The sequence below is a fragment of the Colletotrichum siamense genome (assembly GCF_013390195.1).
Source record: "Colletotrichum siamense strain Cg363 chromosome Unknown KSG_Cg363_contig04, whole genome shotgun sequence".
In the NCBI taxonomy this organism is placed as follows: Eukaryota; Fungi; Ascomycota; class Sordariomycetes; order Glomerellales; family Glomerellaceae; genus Colletotrichum; species Colletotrichum siamense.
The window spans coordinates 1,128,168-1,142,656 of NW_023501017.1; the positions used below are offsets into that span (position 1 = coordinate 1,128,168).

Genomic DNA, 14,489 nt, shown 5'->3' on the forward strand with positions numbered 1-14,489 from the left:
GTTTTGTCGATGTATTCTACACAGCGTAAATGCGGTTGTCTTGATATTTGAAAAGAATTGAAATGGGCAGAATACCAAAAGCTTTGCGCTGTGCTCGTGTTCGTTCCTATGACAGGCGTGAATCTTGGAAAGTTGATATAGCGACGGTGGTAGCGAGAGACGCTGACTAAGAAATATGGAGGTCTTAAAGGAGAACTCAAGCGCCACATCAAGTATGAGATAGATTTTCTCTTGATAGAGTCCTGCTTGCTTTACTTGACAATTGTTGCTTCTTGTTGCTCATGTCTCGGTGGTTTTGATGTGGATATTGGTCGTCTGATGTTGAACATCCGGTTCAGTCAGAGCGCCAACGTGTCCAACGGCGACAACCTGACTCAGACAACACAAAGGTCATCAAGCACCATTCAATTGGGTTCTTAGGGCGAATTCAGCATCTTCTCAACCACCACAAGTGAGGTTGAGAATACGATGTTGCACTGCGCACCTTAAACATGTGATGTTGCATCCCGTGCTGCTGCGGCCGCCAAGAGGACCCTGTTTTTTTCTGGCCAACCTTCGGGCAGAAACCGACATTGAAACCACGATATTGGCAATAAGCCTATTTTTACAATCCTTGCGTCATATCCTGATAAGAAAGAACAGAGAAGAAGCCAGAACTCCACAAACCGGGGGCCCTTAGATAATCACTAGACCGCCTCTTGTCCCAGTTTTAAAAATTCTAGCTTCCTCAAGGGTTCCCACAGAGCCGCCACCGGGGGACCCGATTTAAATCCAAGGTGAACACTGTGAAGCAGGGCGGGCACCCATCTTTGAAAGCACACACCACTTGTGTATCCATCGACGGGTAGCACACCACGGTCACCCACACACCTGCGGCCTCGTGGACACGGGGAGCGACCTTGGGGACCCTCCTCCGCCACCTTGATCCCCGACACTAACAATGGGGAAGTTGGAATTGCGGATCCATCAAAGGTGCTTGATTTTTTTTTTTTGCTCAACAACCTGGCTGGAACGGGAACGTGCTTTTCGCCCTCCAGCAGGTCAGGCCCAGGCCTCCGTAAAACTCGGTGCCCGAACTTATTCCGGATTGTGACCTGCCTGGTTTAAAAAGGGCTGACCTCAGGGGTAACCGGCGGTGAGCTGTGGTGTTCTGTTTCTCAATCATTCAACAACCTCCTCCTGCTGCGACTCACGATAACACCTCTGTGTCCTCGTCCCCCTTAATTCTTCGTCCTCTCCGTCCGCAGAAACATCCGTCATCTCATTTCATTATCATCTTTTGTTCATCTAGCGAAAACAAGTCCCCCAAAAAAAGTCCTTTAGAATGCCTCACAGCACGGAGTCCCTCAAGCTCACCAGCGCCAACTTGTCCACGTTCGCTTCGCAGCAGGGTGAGAGGAGCGTCAAGACGCCGACCTACGCCCGCGATGGCGTGAAGCACGGCATCGTCCACGTCGGCGTCGGCGGCTTCCACCGCGCCCATCTCGCCGTCTACGTCGACCAGCTCATGCAGAAGCACGACCTGCGCGACTGGGCCATCTGCGGCGTCGGCCTGCGCCCCAACGACGCCGCCATGCGCGACGTCCTCGAGGCCCAGGACCACCTCTACACCGTCATCGAGCGCTCCGCAAAGGGCAGCTTCGCCAACGTCGTCGGCAGCATCACGGGCTTCCTCTACGCCCCCGACGACCGCGAGGCCGTGATTGCCAAGATGGCCAGCCCGGACACCCACATCGTGTCTCTCACGATCACTGAGAGCGGGTACTACTACAACGAGAACACGCACGAGATGCACGCCGACCACCCGGACATCGTGCACGATCTTGCTAACGGCGACGCCCCCGTGAGCACGTTCGGCTTCCTGTACGCCGCGCTGGCGAGGCGCCACGCCGCGGGCCTGAAGCCCTTCACCGTGATGAGCTGCGACAACATGCAGAAGAACGGCAGCATCACGCGGCACATGCTGCAGTCGTTCGCGCGGCTGCGCGGGGACGCGGCGGTGGCGGAGTGGATCGCGGCGGAGGGCGCGTTCCCGAACGCGATGGTGGACCGCATCACGCCGAGCACGTCGCCGGCGGATATCGCCTCGCTGGCGACCAAGTTCGGCGTCGAGGACGCGTGGCCGGTCGTCACGGAGCCGTTCATGCAGTGGGTCATCGAGGACAAGTTCAGCGACGGGCGCCCGCCGTTCGAGAAGGTCGGCGTGCAGGTCGTCGAGGGCGTGCACGAGGTCGAGCAGTTTGAGAAGCACAAGCTGCGCCTGCTGAACGCGAGCCACTCGGCCATGGCGTACCCGGGCCAGCTGGCGGGCTTCAAGTACGTGCACGAGGTGATGGAGCACCCCGTCTACAGGCAGTTTGTGTGGCAGATGATGCAGCAGGAGGTGAAGCCTCTGCTGCCCGAGATTGCGGGTGTTGACATCGACGAGTACTGCAACACGCTGATGGAGCGGTTCTCGAACCCGACCATCATGGACGGCATCCCGCGCGTGGCGCTGGGCGCGTCGGGCAAGATCCCGCAGTTCATCATGCCGTCGATCGCGGAGCAGATCTGGGTGACGGGCCCGTTCAGGAGGCTGTGCTTCGTGGCGGGCGCGTGGTTCCGCTACATCAACGGCGTGGACGACAAGGGCGAGAACTTTGAGGTCGACGACCCGATGAAGGAGGAGCTGCAGGCGCTGGCGAAGGCGGGCGGCAACCACCCGGGCCAGCTGCTGACGATCAAGCACCTGTTTGGTGATGACTTGCGCGGCGACGAGCGCTTCGTGAACGAGGTCGCCAAGGCGATGGAGCTGATTGCCAAGGACGGTGTCATGGCTACGCTCCCCAAGTACGTCGACTAAAAAGGGTCTGACGTTTGTTTTACTACATGCAACAACCAAAAAACTTCACGGCTTTCATGATATGGATAGATGGGATTTTGAACCTAGATGGGATAGACCTGTTACAGATGGGATAGACCTTGAGATGATGCAGCGATTATGAGTGGACTATTTTGATAGAATTAATACTACTGGAGGATATGAACAGCTTCTGCGTCTCTTGAAATTTCTTTCAGTGAATATTCTATGTTGAGTGAGAATCCCAGATGAGTGTGGTGCTTTGTTGAGTAAAATGAAACGGTTTCGGTTGCAGACATGATCTCTGTCAACGCAAGCCTCATTCTGTCAACCACCACTAAGGGTGATGGCGGGATGTGGTCCAGCAAAAGCGGTGAGTCCCAGAAAACAAACCCACGATGGTGCTCTTTCTCTCCATCTTTCTCCAGATGGGAATTCTCTGGAGAAGCCGATGCCGGTTCAGGGGCTGGACTCTGGCGGGAGCAAGGGGGCAGATGCATCGTGACCTGCTCACAGGGGCCAGGGTTCGTTCCAATTGGGGCCAAAGGGCCTGATCCGTTTGGGCCGAGACGGGGTCTCTCAGCCTCCCCGGGTGATCACCTGAGTTGATGAAACTTTTTAATGCAAGAAAAAGGGAAATGAACAGAATGAAACAAATGACATTGGGTAATGCAGATGGATGCGGGATGAACTGCACGTGGTCCATCGTCTCGAGGGAAGGAGACAACAGAAGGAAGCTGCAGCTGCTGTTGGGTTGACGTGCTTTCCCTCCCGGCCCCCGGGGCAGTCGCTGAGTGCGCTTGCACCTGCCTACTGCTTGGCTTCGGGACATCTTCCCCCTATCTGCGCTGCGACCCAGGCCAGGTCCTGCCCCCCGACCGGCAGCGGCGACCCTCCAACCGACGGGCACCGTGACACCGTGGGCCGTGGGCCGTGGCACGGTATCCGTACCGTAGGCGGCGGCCCCTTCCACGGCTGCGTCCAGTCCCTTGGAACCAGACGGAAGGAACGGTATCCACAAAGTGGATGTCACGTGCATGGATCGCCCCCAGCGATGCCGTTTGACGCAGTCCGTGCTTTTAGCGAGCCAATGATAGTAGGCAGGCAACGATTAGCTAAGCTTGTGTCGCATCGCGTCGCGTTCGTTCTCTCTTACGTTATCAGTCCCGTTACCAGCAGATAGGAGCAACCCGCCAATTAGGTGCTGCTGGCTCCTGCTGCTTGCTGCTTGCTGCAGGAAAAAGAGGCAACACACACCACCAAGAGGCCAAAGCTCCTCCTCCTTCCCCGAACCTAAGCTGACGTGACGGGTTCGCCGTAAACCCATCAGCGCACTTCACGTACAATCTCCGACTCCGAATCGCCCCCAATCGCAACCGCGTCGCAGATATCTGTCCCTGCCAATTGACCGTATACGCCTCTGCTGCGGTCGACCCTTCCATTTTGGCAACTATCCCATCAACAACGTCCCTACCATCCATCGGATTGCGCGAGCAAAGGTAAGCGCAAACAACCTCCGACCCGCGACACGTCGTTATCCGTTATCCCACGGCTTCCGAGGAGGGAACGTTTGCACTAATCTGTCAACATCACGAAATAGCTCACCCAACACCGACACCATGGCCAGACTCAGCGAATCGCCAGCCAACGGCGCGAGCGGAGGAGGCTCCCAGCCCGCGAACAAGCACCAGATCACACTCAAGAACGGCGCCCTCGGCGGCTTCCTCTCCTCCCCCGCCAAGCCCTCCGGATCGCAGTCGCCACATGCCAACAAACGCCTCAAGAGCCTGACCAGCCCCCGATCGGACGCATCGCGCTCGCTGTCCCCCGTCCCGCGCCTGCCGGGACAAGCAGCTCTCAGCTCTCCCGTGCGCAAGGCTTTTGGCGAGGTCGCTGCTGCAGGCGCTGCTGGCGCGGACGAGATGGACACGAGCGAGGACCGCGGCACCCCCGCCGACGTTGTGATTTCCGCTCCTGCTGCCGAGACGCCTGTGGAATCTACGCCGACGCCTACTGCGCCCACGGCGGACATGGCGACCTCGGATGCGGAGAAGAGCGCGGCGGCTACGCCTGAGCCGGTTGTTCCGCGCCCGGTCGGCGGTGTTGTGTCGTCTGTGTCGAAGAAGCTTACCAACGTCTTTAACAACTTCACTGGTGCGCGCAACGGAACAGCTAGCGTCACGACGACTTTTGAGCAGACGATCGTGAGCCGGAAGCGTAGCAGAGAGCCGGAGGTGGAGGAGACGCCCGCTCCTCTTGAGGAAACGCCTGCGCCCGTGGAGAAGGAGACTCCCAAAGAGAAAGAGCCCGCCGAGAAAGAGATTGCGAAGGAGACTGAGCCTGTCGAGAAGGATACAGCTGAGAAGACCGAGGTCGCCGAGAAGCAGACTACGGAGGAGCCTGAGCCTGCTGACGTCACCATGGGCGCAAACGACACCAACATCGAGCTCGGCAACCAGCTTGAGGAGGACGTTGCTGCGGAGCGTGCGAAGAGCCCTGTCAAGGAGTCATTGCCTCGTAAGATTGTCTTCTTTGCCTTGTGAACTAATTGCTAACGTTTTGCAGCTGCTCCCAGACCTACCTCCGCTGCCGGCGAGATCAGCGTCACCACTGATGCCGACAACGCCGACACGATCCAAGCCGCCGAGACGACCAAGCCAGCGCCCAAGGCCGCACCGAAGGCCGCGGCGAAGGCCACACCAAAAGTCACGCTCAAGTCCGCACCAAAGATCACACTGAAGGCCAAGGCCGCCCCCAAGGCCGCCCCCAAGGCCGCCCCCAAGCCTGCGCCTGAACCCGCGGCCGAAGACGAAGACGAGACAATGGTTGACGACCCTGAGAAGGGCCTGTTCGTGCTCGACACCATCATCGGCCACCGCAAGGATCCCAAGGACAAGACCCTCTTCCAGATGCACGTCCGCTGGAAGCACGACGAGCCGAGCTGGGAACCCGAGAGCAACATCCAGGAGGATGCCGAGGAGGCGCTCTTTGAATACTGGGACAGCGTCAAGGGCGGCCGTTTGGGTGCCATGGCCGACAAGGACCTGTGGCACGTTCTCCGAGTTGAGAAGCACAGGCAGAAGCCTACCGGCAAGGTCGAGCTGTACGTTGCTTGGACCGGATCTCCCGATCGATCATGGGAGCCCGAGGAGAATGTCACCCAGTTTGCTCGTGAACTTGTGGAAGACTACTGGGCCTCCAAGGGCGGCCGCGACAAGGTGATCAAGCCCATCGCCGCGCCTGCGAAGAGAGGCCGTGGCCGTCCTCGTAAGGAGTCGGTGGTCGAGGACGCTCCCAAGGCGGCCCCCAAGGCAGCACCGAAGGCGAAGGCCAAGGAAGTCAAGGAAGCCGAGGAGCCTGCGCCCAAGAAGCCCCGTGCCGGACGAAAGAAGGTTCCGGAGGAAGCAGAGGCGCCAGTTGAGGCCACAAAGAGTGCCGAGCCGGAGAAGGCCTCTGAACAGGCGGAAACCGATGGAGAGCCGCCAAAGAAGCGCGGTCGTGGTCGTCCCAAGAAGACGCCCGTCTCATGAGTTGGTGCGGCCGTGCCTACGCTCTAGCGGTTTGATACAGAAGATTATAGACATTTGGGGGACAGGAGGAGACGGGGGATTTGGGTCACGAGGCTTACTGGCTAAATTTGCTGTTTGGGGTGAGCTGTGGGGATTCTGATGAAATAGAGGGCCTCAGGATGATGGGTCTGGACCGTGTATTGTACGTTGTACGTTTTCCTCATATTTTCCTTGGCTCAGGCGGTTCATTATCAGGCTTTCCAATACTACGGTGATTTCAACCTCATATACTGCGTGATGTGATCATCCTCCACTTCCTCTTAGATCGAGGTGATTCACAACTTGATGCTGTTCTTCTTGGGTTCGTGTTGATTTTGGCATTACAAGCCGCCGTGTTTCTTATATGCCGTCATGATAAGTATCGGTTTACAGAGTGAGTGGTTCTAGTTACTAAACAATTACTGTAGAATAGCAAAGAAACCAAAGGCAAATGCAAGTGTTGAAAAGACATGCCACCTGCTGGTGGTGTCACCGCTGGCGAAGCATGCCGAAACCGCGAATTCGATTTCGCCGCCACAGCGAAACTGCCGTGGCCCTTGTGGGCAAAAGTTGGAGAATGTTATTCAGGTTCTTCATGCTAAGAGTAGGCTGTGATATCCTATCGACTGCTGCTGAGCTGCGCTACACCTCGCGAGGAGTACACCCAATGAGACAATACTGAAAACGATCGACACTTTTTTTTCTTCGCGAATGCCAAATTTCGTGGTTGAGCAGAATTGGAGAAAACTGGCTATTCCTGTAGATCTCAAACAGCGCAGTCCACCAGCAGTCGATGGGATAAATCGCCATCGCGCTGATCATGGATCTGCGAGCTCTATCCGCATGAGCTGGTTGAGCTGGCGAGAGATCCAAATCAATATCTTTCCGTGTATGAATGTCGTTACTTGTGAAGTGCTGCAGTTGTCATTCCTCCTGAATTGGTAGTCCAAGGGAATCCACAAGACTTTCTTGCCATTTCTCATCAGCCAGTTTTGCTTCGGGTTGGGAGAGTCAAATGCGACAGGGTAAATCCCATATCCAGAGTAGGTTGGATACCAGGGTGGGGCTTTCTGGTCTGGAGCACTCAGAGACTGCGCATTTAAGTCAAGAAATCCGTACTCAGTTTGGAGGCGTGTACCGATATGTGTATCAAATGAGATGCCACCAAAATCCGGATGATGCCGTACGCTGAACAATTTGGAACCACCACGCGTATCCCAGACTTCGAATCCAAACCCAAAGGCGACTGCAAGAAGAAGGCTATCTGACGAGAACGCGATCTGGTGAGGAGATGCTCGGCGGACGTGGAGTGAGAGGGTATTTGCTGCCGCCCTTACGTCCCATATGGGGACAACTACGTCAGCTGATACCTCCAGGTCCGGGCGCGCATACGTAAGCCAATTTCCATCTGGCGAAATCGTGAGACATATATCGTAGCCGTAACTGTTAGATGTATCGAACGCGCAGATGCAATCGGCAGTACTGATGTCCCAAAGCCTGATCCCGTCGCCTGACACGGACGCAATCTCATGGTTATGTCGGAATGCTAAATCAAGAAAACGAGCCTCGGTGGGATTTAAAATCGTCTGTAAAAGAGCGCCGGTCTTTGCGTTGTGTACCTTGATTTTGTCTGAAGTTGCGTATGCAAGCCTTTCCCCGTCCTCGGAAAAAGCCAGAATCAAATTCGGCGCTTTTTCCGCAGAAATCAGTAAGCTCTGCCACTCAGCATCGATGCCCCAGATGCCGATGGTGTTTCTGCTCTTGACGCGACATATAGCCTGGCCACCATCTGAAGCGGGGACCAGGTGCGTGAGGTCGGAGTGTAGTCGAAGATCGGTGGAGGTACTTGGAGATGTTGATATATCCCAAACTATGATTGTGCCACCAAAACATCCAGAAGCGAGTCGCTGGCCATCGCGTAGAAATGACAGTGCTGTGATTCCAAATGTATCTGTATCCATGTGCCACACCGACGTGGCCGTATCCATGTCCCAGATGTTTATTCTTCCTCGGTCAAGACATGCGAGAAGGCGGCTTCCAGCTTTGGGCGAGAAAGCTAGGCGAATCCTTTCCAAGTGTTCAGTTCTTTCCGAGCCTCCGAGCACGAACTTCTTTCTCAAAGAGCTCGTGGAGATGTCCCAAACAGAAACGCGTCCTTTGATATTAGCTGATGCTAACAGACCGGAATCAGCTGAAAAAGACACAGCTTGTATTTCCCCATCTGTGTCTCCTAGTGATTGCGGTGAATGAGCTGCGTGGACTTTCCACACATTCACTGTTTGCTTGTCGGAAAGTGCTGCTACCAAAGAGTTGTCTGGGCAAAAGGCCAACGGCACAGAAGGGATCCACCCATTGGGAGTAAATTCTTGTTCTGTGTGCCCCGGAAGGACATGGATGTGATGACTGCTCTCAGAATCCAAGATCACAACGTTTCCGTTCCCATGATGCAATGCTATCATGCAGCCATCGAGTGAAATCGCTACCGACCAAACGTTCACTTCAGGTGAATCTAGCAGGGAGTGTTCTCCTGGAAAAGTACGCAGTATGGTCCCAAGCTTTGCATCCCAAAACTGGATAGTGCCGTCATTGAATGCTACTGCAAGCTGTGCAGAATGCTTGTCGTCCTGAAAGAAAGAAATTGATTTCATTCGGGCGGAAGAGTGATCCATCTTGAGTTTGTGCACCGGAATACCGGTGTCAGCTTCCCAGATGTCGACGCGATGATCAGCGCCTGTGCATGCAAGCCATTTTCCATCACTGGAAAAAGCCATCTGTTCAATTGCGATGAAGTCACTTCCTATTACCTGAAGACACGCGTCCCAGGTTGATTTCAGCCCCGAAATCTTGACTATCCAGTGAGGAATATCGTGTCCAAAGTGGTTCCTCACGATGCTGTCTTGAGGACTAAAAGCTAAAGAGGAAGCATAGAGTTGCAATGGGTATTTCTCCATGATTTCTCTGTTATAAAGAACAAATCGGTTGGCATCTCGAATGAAGTCCGAAAGTGTCCTTGAGTCTTCGTTTACACCAGTTCCCTTGTGACGCGTTAGCCAGCCTACTATAAGAGGTACACAGAGTTAAGGAAAATAGATCAACTTACGATCAGGGTTGCGAGTTTTTGAATTGCTTTGATGCCTTTTGAGACATGACCAAGCAGAATGAAAGCCTCTACCCAATAGAGAAATCTTTTTTGAAGAAAGGCCAAGATTCCGGAAACGTAGTCTTCTCTGCCATCTCTCGATTCCACAGCATATACTGAGTCCCACAGGTGCTCAATCCAATGGAGGCAAGAATATGCCAGACTTGTCAGGAGGTTTGGTTCAGGCGGGATGACGTCTTCGATGGATGTTCCGGGCGATTCGATATTGTAGATGTTGCATTTCATGACCTTGGACTTGGCTAATGCTCTTAAAGAGTGTCTGAAAATGGCGAAGTGGCGACTTCCTAGGTCAGGAAACTCCTGGAATTTCTTTTCGCGCAAGAAGTCCGCAGCTGACTGGTGTATGAAGTATATCGTCCCATCTTGGAGGTTCAGGAATGAGCCACATGACTTTACCAGCTGTTCCACGCTCTCTGTGTTGCCGGAGATGTGACTTGGGAGCTCGAATATGTTTCGAAGCTCTTCTGGAGTGACAGGACGCTTTAGTACTGATATAATCGCCAGAACCTTTGCACGGAGCTTGTCGGTGGCTGTAGTGGTATCGCTTGGCATCATGCGTTCGTACATTTCAGTCAGGCCCGCGGGGAATGATTCCAGAGCGACTGGTATCTCATATGTCGCAACGTCTCTAAGTGCTTCGCAGACCAGAGCCACCCATAGAAACGTGTCATTCGAGTTCTCGACGAGATGACGTTCAACCTGCTCGTGAGTCTGGGTGTCGAGCTTCTTGAGCTCAGCTAGTTCCATGACTCTCGCCTTGATGTACACTTTGACAGCATCCGAGATAAGATGTTTGTTCATTTCAAGGGAAAGGGTATACTTAGTGTTCGTGTTGGTGTCCAGAGTCTCTTCAATATCTTGCCAGTTGCGGCTTGAGATGATCCATTTGGCATTATATTCGGAAGATGCCCGGTCGATGAAAACAAGGAGTCTCCGACGGTCCTTCAAGTCTATGCACTCGTCGAGAGCATCCACAATCAACAGCACTCCATTCATACACGGATCGCGCAGAATATTGAGGAGAATTTTAGACATGGTTTGCCAGGCATTGTGATCCTCAAAGTATTGCTTGCCTGTATCGTTGTACTCGGCGAGAACTGAATCGATAAGCCAAGGGTATTTCTTGACCAATTGGTAGACCAAGCCGCGCAAGACGGACGTTGCGTTGTTGAGCTTCGGCATAGTCGCTTGACAGAAAAAGTAGCATAGGCGTTCGAGCCTGTTCCTCTCGAGTTCCTTGATAATGCCACAAAGCAGCATAGTCTTGCCCTTCCCCGGGTCACCTCTAATCCAGAGGCGGCGGCTTTCAGGATTCGTTTTCCAGCGCTGGAATTCTGGGAGATCCAGGATCCACTCGTAGGATGCTTCGAGAAGGTTACCTTTGCTGTCTATGATGCGTTGTTTGTCCGCTTCAGGATCCGTCAAAAAAAGGTCTCGACGGCATTTCTCGTGCTTTTCGTCCTTCTGTGCATCCTCCTTCAATTTCAAATAGCATTCCATAGCAGACGTCACGTAGTGAAGGCCCTTGCGTATATCTTCCGCGCTAGAGTCGATTGTCTTGAGGAAACCAACCATTTCGTGGGTGTCTCCCACTAGAACCTGATCGTTGTATGTCCTAAAGTCTCGCAACAACACGACCTCGGAGGTTTTGATGGCTTCAAGTTGGCCATCCCAGTCATCGAGCTTTCCAAGATCCCTGCAAAAGGTCTTGAAACGGGCCCGGAAGTATCGACAAATGCTTTTCATTTGGTACAACAGCAGCTTCTGGTATAACTTCGAAAACTGGTCCTCGATCTTGCGCTGGAGTACAAGATGTGTGTTGGAAGCCGTTGAGCTGAGTAGGCCTACAAGGGCCCAGTACCATTCCATTCTTGATACGACATACGCAATGCCGCTGATACTGCTCTCCGACTCTTCCAAGGGGTTAATGAGTATCTAAAAAACTGTCAGTGATCGCTCGCACAGCCATCAATTTACTAACCTCGAGGGCAAGCGACACGCCAACCCAAGCAGTGGCCACTGGCGGGCTGGCTTGCACAACTTGGGTGATTATTGGCTTGATGGGCGTCGCAAATTGGATCGCATCGTTGATCTTTTTGTACACAGCCGCGCTTCTCTCCCTTTTCTTGAGTCCGTCTTCAATCATCTGCTTCATCCGGCCCCATTCCTCTTGCGTAAAAGCCGCAATCCGGTTTTCGGCCTCGTCGGTGGGCTCCGAATCAGTATCTTTGACCTTGACGGACAGTAGCTTCTCGTAGGCATCGACGATCTTAGGGTCCCCAAACTTGAGCGCATCGTATGCTTCAACCAAGAGACGTTCTTGAAGGATTGGTACAGAATGCTCGGAAGTCAACGCTGAGGTTGACGAGGGCTCGGTGGTTGTGGTTGGGGGAGCCAGCGCCTGCAAGGTCGGAGTGGTTGGGTTCTGGGGCTCTGGAGCCTTGCCAGGCACTACGAAGGTATCGGGGCGATCTGCCACTGTTCCGCCATGGCCTGTGACGATCGCGGTTGAAGGCCGAGCAGGAACAGCTGTTGCAACGGTATCATCTGAGGAGATCACGGATGTCGTTGCTGATGCATGGGTGATGCTATCCGCGGGGTCCAAAGGTCGGGAGGTGGAGTGGTCTCTCGAGGTCTGTCGGGCGGGGTCGGGTTCGATTAGCGGACTTGGATGTCTGTCTGGATTCCACGGCCGTTTGAGGAAATCCTTCAGTCGTTTGCTACGCATACTGATCAGGGTTCTAATGGCGGGGACAGGCTGTGAAGCTGGTGAAGTATGATCTGTGGTGGTCGTGATAATGGACTCGATATTTGGACGACTACTGACTGGCTTAATTCCGTGCCGACATGCCAAGGGTCTGAAGAAATCTTGTGTCCTCAGTATTTTTCGCATGAGAAGCCAAGGCGTAAGCAATCATCGTCCAGCCCCATTTGCCGCCGGCACAAACTCGGTCTTGCGGCTGCGCCAACCGTTCACAGATACCGCTGGGCAGCGTGATGGGGCTGACCTCATACTTATCCAATCAGTCGGGCGACCAGAGCACCGCTGGGTTTCCAGGGGTAACATTCATCACACTTCATTCTCGGTCTGCGTTATTTGAACAACGTTCTGGACGGCCCCACCCTTTGAATAGCGTTTGCGCCGAATCTTCTAAAGCTGGATGTCATCTAGGCGCCCAAAATTTGTAATTTAGCATGTTTTCACGCATCAAAGAGAGAAAGTTCTTTCCAAGTTGTCAAGATGCTTGTGGGCTTCTGTGTTCATAACTAGGCGATTCTATTCGACGGTTTTTAGAGAGGGGAGAATGAGACGGGCTGGGATGGCAGATCAGGCTGTGGTGCAGGGGTATAAGCTGTAAACTTGGCTGCATTTGGTAGTTTGCCAATGAAAACTCAGCAACCAGGATTCTATCCATGTTATATAAGTACCTAAGTACCTCTTCCATTACTGGAGCCAGCCCTCAACAACGCAATTCGTCCAGGCTTGCACTGGGGTCGCTGTGCCAAGCTTTCACCTCATGAGGACATCAGATCCCAACCACAGCCTGACCTCCGCAGCGAGTACATGGTCATCAGGGCTCGTACTCAAGGCTCGTAATTAGTATATATCGTTTCTGGAATGGCAATCTTCGTGAGCAGTTGGGGCCTAGAAACACCCAGAGAAGCATGGTTATCACAAAGTTAGTCGCGGCTGCGTTGTACGTTTTACTCATATTTTCCTTGGCGCAGGCGGTTCATTATCATGACTTTCAATACTACCTTGGGGTGATTTAAAAATACGCCAGTCAATATGTCTATGGCGGTGCATGGGAAGATATTGCTCAATGCGTGAGGCGGGTCCTGTGCTAGCGTGCTTGAACTAGCATACTGGACGCCTTTCATCGTGGATCAGTGGTAATGCGCAGGTCTAGACACAGGATAAGCGGCTGCTCCATTCTGAAATTCTTTCAATATCTTCGCTGGATGGCCAAAAGGCTCACAAGGTCTAGTCTCGTTCCGCGAAATTCACCCGAACCAGTCTTCCTGCCTTGGTTATCCACAAGAGACTCCGTCCGTTGACAACTGGGGTCATATCGTAGAGATTGTGTTTAGTGCTCGGCCTGAATTCCGTTGGAATACGCAGCATCTTTTTCCCATCCAACGTGATCCACTTTAGGTCTCTGCTAAAGCCATGCCCTAGTAAGTACGCTTCCAGCAACACGTCTGAAGCTGGTGCTTTTTGAAGAACCGTTTCCGAGTTGTCACGGCCTGAGGAGTCTGCGGAGTCTGGATTCGAGGTGATTGAGTCCAACCAACCCCGCCCTGGCCTATTGCAGTCGAGAAAGCCATACTGCGTGTGCAGACGTGTCTCGTGTCTGGCATCGAACAATATACGGACAAAGCCATAGTTGTGGTTTTCCAGCTTCTTTATGCAGGCGCCAGAGCTCACGTCCCATAGAGTGATCTCCCAGTACGTAGATTTCGCAAGCTGCCGGCTATCTGCAGAGAAGCTTATTGAAACGGTTTCGATGTTTCCAGTCTCATCTGCGGGCGATGTCAAGGTATACTGCTTCGTTTCCATGTCCCAAATCTTGACCATTCTTCTATTGCCAAGATTTTCGTTAAACTCGCCACATATGTAAGCAAGCCACCGCCCGTCTTTCGAGAAGATTATGAGCGTCACCCACTCGTTTTCATTGTCGAGTAGATGTCTGCAAGTACCGTCAATAATATTCCAAAAGTTGAGTCTGCCGTATGCATTTGACGCAAGCTGGGTATTGCCTCTGAAGAACAATGACGTTATGTCCGCAGTACGCGGAGGAGTAACCCCGTAGACAGACAAGCTGAAAACAGGAAATTTTCTCTTGGCGTTCTCATCGCTCCCTTCGGCCTGGCTTTGTTGCGGCTTGCTCTCACAGTACTCCTGCTTTGCCCCAACCCCTGAAAAGTTGTTCTTGCCAAA

At 53.4% G+C, this 14,489-nt stretch overlaps 3 protein-coding genes across 3 annotated transcripts; 2 read left to right on the plus strand and 1 right to left on the minus strand.

Annotated features, from left to right (window-relative positions):
- Positions 1–1,324: 1,324 nt before the first annotated feature.
- CGCS363_v006238 (Mannitol 2-dehydrogenase) lies at positions 1,325–2,842 on the plus strand (the record flags this gene model as incomplete). The annotated part of the gene is made up of 1 exon (XM_036638087.1): positions 1,325–2,842. One exon carries the CDS (start codon positions 1,325–1,327, stop codon positions 2,840–2,842), a length of 1,518 nt encoding a protein of 505 aa, XP_036496100.1.
- A 1,616-nt stretch (positions 2,843–4,458) lies between these two features.
- Positions 4,459–6,369, plus strand: CGCS363_v006239 (uncharacterized protein; the record flags this gene model as incomplete). The annotated part of the gene is made up of 2 exons (XM_036638088.1): positions 4,459–5,356; positions 5,405–6,369. The coding sequence occupies 2 exons, from the start codon at positions 4,459–4,461 to the stop codon at positions 6,367–6,369; spliced, it is 1,863 nt and encodes a 620-aa protein (XP_036496099.1).
- Positions 6,370–9,141: 2,772 nt separating this feature from the next.
- Positions 9,142–12,275, minus strand: CGCS363_v006240 (Vegetative incompatibility protein HET-E-1; the record flags this gene model as incomplete). Its single annotated transcript, XM_036638089.1, has 4 exons — positions 9,142–9,144; positions 9,192–9,422; positions 9,488–11,482; positions 11,529–12,275. The coding sequence occupies 4 exons, from the start codon at positions 12,273–12,275 to the stop codon at positions 9,142–9,144; spliced, it is 2,976 nt and encodes a 991-aa protein (XP_036496965.1).
- Between the last annotated feature and the right edge of the window lie 2,214 nt (positions 12,276–14,489).